Source organism: Penaeus monodon, chromosome 3 (assembly GCF_015228065.2).
Source record: "Penaeus monodon isolate SGIC_2016 chromosome 3, NSTDA_Pmon_1, whole genome shotgun sequence".
In the NCBI taxonomy this organism is placed as follows: Eukaryota; Metazoa; Arthropoda; class Malacostraca; order Decapoda; family Penaeidae; genus Penaeus; species Penaeus monodon.
This window is the reverse complement of record NC_051388.1, coordinates 27,498,916-27,504,374: the sequence shown is the minus strand read 5'-3', so window position 1 is coordinate 27,504,374 and position 5,459 is coordinate 27,498,916. Positions and strand designations below refer to the sequence as shown.

Genomic DNA, 5,459 nt, shown 5'->3' with positions numbered 1-5,459 from the left:
TGAATTTAAAAATGAACAACTAAAAATTAATAATACCATCAACAATAAAAAAATAAAACAAAGCTGCTAATTATATCATACTTCTGAAAGAATCTAAAAAATATATATAAATAAACAGTGTACCAAACAGAAATATAAAAAATAAAGATTTTTTGCTACATAATCTCATCAAATAAATAAGCCTACTGACCCCAAACATATATACACATACACTGAATGCATGACATAAAAAAAACACTAATACTGAGAAATATAATTTTGGTTTAGGCACTTTTACATTCATCATTATCAAACTATGATACCAACAGTAACATCACATAAGAAGCACCATCACTTATCACAATGTTAAATTCCTTTTAGATTACAAAGTATAGAATATCTAATTAGAGACTGATATTTAAAAAAATAAGTGATATTAATCAATTAAAAACTTCTGAGGAACTTTTATTTTTCTTTCAAAAATAAATTCAGATATATTATGATGTTATTGTGAATGGATGAAAATTTTCATTGATTTATTTTCATTTCTGTCATCTTGCAGCTTAATTCTGCTTTTCTGACTACCATAGCACACAAAAAGAACACATTCTGATCATAAACTTGTTGCAAGTGATTTTTATACCACTTAGAGCTGCAAACACTTTATTCTCTTCTACTGCTCTAGCATGACAAAGACCCACAACAACCATAAGTGGTGTCTGAAAGGGTGCGGGCTTTGATTACTTTACCCTTAATATTAAAGAGTATTACTAGCACTGACTGATTTATAAGCTGCAGTTGAAGTCCACAGTAATACCAGCACTAAGTCATATTCTTGACCTGGCAGCACAAAAGGATAAGACCAATTATCTAATGGTAACATTGTGATGCAACTTAATCTTTAACTATAACATGTGATAGCTATCACACAATTACCTCTCTCTGTTATCCACCATGCAAAATTGTGGAACCAAGTGATAACCTTGGGATATAATCAAATTGCTACAAGCAGGCAGACCTTGCCAGAAGGTACAAAATCTTTGATTCTATAATAAGAAAAAAACAAAAAAAAAATAGCTGCATGAATGTGACACTCTATATGGTCTATAGCTCTGATAGAGCCCTTGACAATAAGGAAACAGAAAAAGCTTTTATGTCACAGATTGCAAATCAACAAGTGCTTTGGTAAGACTTGAATTGATTTCATTAGCAACTACATCAAGCAATAAACACCACATGGAAGCCACACCCTCAAAATGCATTGGTGAAAAAATCTTCTTTGTTGTGGGGTAAAAAAAAAAAGAAGAGAGAGAAAGATTGAAAAAAATATAAAAAGGAAGCAACCCAATTGTAGACCAAGTGGGCAATGACTTTACCTGCAATCTTGTTCTTTTTGGAGGAAAAACATGGTATATCTTTCACACAACTGTTTCAAGTAACAGAGCAAAAGTACACCAAGTACAATCAATTTTTTAATTTGAAAGAAGAAAAAGTTATTCAGTGGCCAGTTTCTCATGTGCTCAGGCCAAACACCTTTAAAGCATTGAAGGTTGTTTGGAGAGCTACCTGCTCAGATTTCTTTTTCATATAAGCTGCAATCATCTCAATAGTTACTGGCAGAGAGCAAGGTTCGTTACGTTGGAAGGTACAGTATCGGTGAAGAAACGTCAAAGATCTGCAAATAAAAAAAAATGAAGACATTGATTAAAGGAAAGCTAATCATGAGGATCTACAATCACTCCTAGCATGAAAATTAATATAGGATCTTATTATAAATTTTGTGATATACAAATTTGAAATTATATGGATTTGATATAGAATACTAGAAAATCACCTAATTGAACCCATAGAAGATGAGGTGCCTAAACCTCTGTGTTGTCTGCCCAGCTGGCTTATTACAATAAAGTGGTCATTTGTGATACTGTGTAAGGCTAGTTCAAGCACTGCAATCTTTATTCATGAAACTATGAAAATATAAGTTCTTACATTATAAACCAGTTCCTTACCTTTCCGTGAGTGCCTCTTTGACATATGGAGGTAACTTGGAGGCACGAGTATTGGGGTACATGAATGGCGAATCAGTTTCAACAAGGAGTCTGTCCAGTGGGACTACTCCATCCTCTAAAATTCTCCTTACACCATCCTCAGATTTGTCTTTCCATACATAGCCTACAAGAACAGATATATTTAAAAAATAATAATAGGAAAAAAGTACACATAAAGAGGAAAATCAATCTTTAGATATCCTTTTGGAATTCATGTTGAGACTTCTACAGTTCAACATTTCCATGGAAATTTGATACCTCTACTTTGCAGATTACCAGAGAAAGCCTCCTACCTGTAAGACCAATGTAACATCCTTCTTTGAGGTAGGCAGCTGCTTGTGTGGCATCCCCTGTGAAGCAGTGAATCACCACAGGAGGAAGACGTGCTTTGTATTTCCCCAACACCTCCAGCACCTCCTTATGGGCATCTCTTTCGTGTACAAAAAGTGGTTTTCTCAACTCGCATGCTAGGGAGACCTGTAGAAAGAAAGGATATGCAGATGTGGATATAGTCTTCCTGTGAAAAATTCACTATAGAGTAATAAATGAACCCAATGATGACAGCTGATATATATGTACATGCCACAGAACAAATGGACTGCTTTCCAGGTGACATGTATACCCACAATACACAAGGTGGGCCTCCCAAAGTTATCAGTGTTAGACAGTTACTTGCTTTTTAGCCATTACTGCAATGATTTAAGAGCTACAGCTATTCAAAAATATCTTTAAGATTGACTTTTTACTCTACCCACTAGACAAAGGTCTGTGAATATAGTATACATGTGATGAACTCTTACATTACATATTTACTGAATTTCCTTTATTAGTTAATATTCTAATTTCTGTTACATAGCCTTGTGAAATTTTGTATCTTTTATTTAAGTACAGTCATTCACTATATCACTCAATTCTCTGTTTTTACTATGTGTAGTTTATGTTTTCAATGGTGATCTGTGTGTCACCTTTTAAAGAATGGATTCAGAACAATTAAAGAAGCTTTTTTCCACAAATACTGCTTCATCTTTACAGTGTAACTCTAGAACAGTCAGCTCTATTCTTCTCCACAAGGGTGCTCGAAAAACATTTTTGTCTTGGATCTTTCATGTAAACTCCACATCCACTGCACAATTCTTTAAATGTTCTTATGTAAAAGAAAAGTCTTCTTACAAGAATCTCTGGAGAGAGAGAGAGAAAAAAATTGTGACTGCTGTTTCTTGATCCAAGATGGTCAGTTGATAGGTTGATGTTACTAAGTCACTTTTCAAGGTCATAATTCATTCACTGTCAGAGAAAAAAATCTAATACTATGGACTCTTCTAAAGTTTTCATCCTATTTAGTTATTTTAGTCTCATAAGTTTATGCAATTTTTATGTCTCAGGCCCTTTTCCCATATTTCTATTTTCTATATTTTTGTGACCATCTTTGTATAAGCTGGATAATTGAGATGTTTGGGATGATGATCTTTTTGTGATGGATAACATTTCAGGCCTCAAAAATATATCTAATTTCCATAGATTTAAATTGTTTCTCTTCATGAATTACTTGGCAAACAGACCGATAATCATTTCTTCAACATTACTACAATACCTCTTGAACCTCAGGAAGTGAGCCAATCTCAAGCCAGCTGTTCCCAGTTACATCATCAACAACAATCTTAATATGAAACTCATGAATATGGTGCTGGCAAACTAGCCACAGCAGTTGTCTTTTCAAACACTTTTAAATCTGAAGAAAAGTTTTTTCCTTTCCTGTCAGAATTTGTCCTTGTGTCATTCATAATGAAGTGTCTCCACAACAGCAGTCTCTGTTGCTAGTGTACTATTCCTCAGTTCAGGGACATCAAAAAACTTTAAATATCTGAAGCTATGAAGTGGTACAACATACAACACACTTCTAACTGATACTGTCTTTCAATCTTTATTTTCTTTTTCATGCAAACAGAAAGTGGAAGAAAAGTTCATTACTTTTTCTTCTTTGTATCACCGCTAATGGTGTTGTCACTGAAACACTGGCTTCACTGAGGATTAGACATTATTGTCTGGAAATATAGCACTTTTTGTTGCACGTAGAGTCAGTCTATCACTGCAGACAAAGGGCTTAGGACATCTGTATTTTTTCTTTATTGATATTTGATCAAATTCCTAGGCTCTGCTGATATTCTATAAGGAGGGCAGGAGAGGCTACTCTATACATCTGGATCCTTATTTTTAAGAATCAATAAAATTTTCTCCTAATGGCAGAGATTTTGTCTTGCTTCCTACTTCTCATCCTCCAATTTTGTTAGTGTTTGGTTTTACAAAAAGTTTATCATAGTTAAGACCTCCAGACATGAAAATTGTATAACCTGAAATTGTATAACCTTCAGTGACCACAGGTATGAAATGATTTGAAATTTTGTAAGATCATTGAATGACATCTGTGTGAGTGAAATTGAAGAATACTGACCATGAAAAGTGACAACTGTGTGCCTTCTAATAGCCAGTTCAGACCAAGAGGCAGCTGAATCTAAGAAAATTGTAAGCCTAAGGTTTTTAATGGAAAAATTTTATCTTATGTGTAATGTTTTATAACATTACACATAAGATAAGATAAGGTTGATTTAAGGAGTCCAATGCAATTTTTTGTTTTGATTTTAAATTGCCATCTTCCCACTCTCTTGTATCATTTTCTTTTGTAGGAAGTTTGTCTTAACAAATAAACACTGGCAAAAAAACTTAATAAGGTACAGATGTTTTACTAATTTTCAGCTGGCAACTTGGATCATTTTTACTAATAAAAACACAGTAAACTACTACAATGAAGTTTCAACACCTTTAAGGTCTACCAGGGCTAGCTAGAGTGGCCTGATTTTCACAGAATGTGAAACATTCTTTTCAACCATTCAGAAAGGATTTCTTAAATGTCTCTTTCAAAAGTGAGCTTCATGTGGTCTCATCAACTTTTGGCAATACATTTTCTGCAGTACCTGAAATTCAACACGCATAATCTTTTGCTCATCAAGAGCACTGAGGCATGAAAGCTCATTTATCAATACTTTCTGCCTCTGTACCAGGTAGCAATTTCACTTGTTCCCCCAAGTATTCACCTGTTTGAAAGTAAGTATACTTTGCTATGGAAGAAGTCACTGTCCCCCAAAAAAGCAACACTCCACTAAAGTTATTTATATAGTAGTTTATATATAACTTGACCAACCTGCTTTTCAAAGACCTCAAGCTGGACATCTTGAGGAGAGAAGTTTCGATTGAAGTCCAGTCCGCACTCACCTATGGCTACCACCTCTTGGTTGGCAGCCAATTCTCGTAGAGCCTCCTTCTGTTTCGTCATCCCAAGTTTTCGCTTCATGTGGGTGTACTCCTGCAGTGGAAAGAATATTGCCATAATGCTCCAGCTTGAAAGTCCTTTTCAGTTATATAGTAATAAGATCAAGTCTA

At 34.4% G+C, this 5,459-nt stretch overlaps 1 protein-coding gene across 1 annotated transcript in view; it reads right to left on the bottom strand.

Annotated features, from left to right (window-relative positions):
* Nucleotides 1-238: 238 nt before the first annotated feature.
* LOC119593908 (3'-5' ssDNA/RNA exonuclease TatD-like) overlaps nucleotides 239-5,459 on the bottom strand; it is an 11,873-nt gene continuing 6,652 nt past the window's right edge. The window contains 5 exon segments of the mRNA XM_037942930.1: nucleotides 239-1,654; nucleotides 1,986-2,148; nucleotides 2,318-2,501; nucleotides 5,221-5,337; nucleotides 5,339-5,382. Of these exon segments, the coding sequence (XP_037798858.1) occupies nucleotides 1,492-1,654; nucleotides 1,986-2,148; nucleotides 2,318-2,501; nucleotides 5,221-5,337; nucleotides 5,339-5,382 (671 nt within the window). The 3' untranslated portion in view covers nucleotides 239-1,491.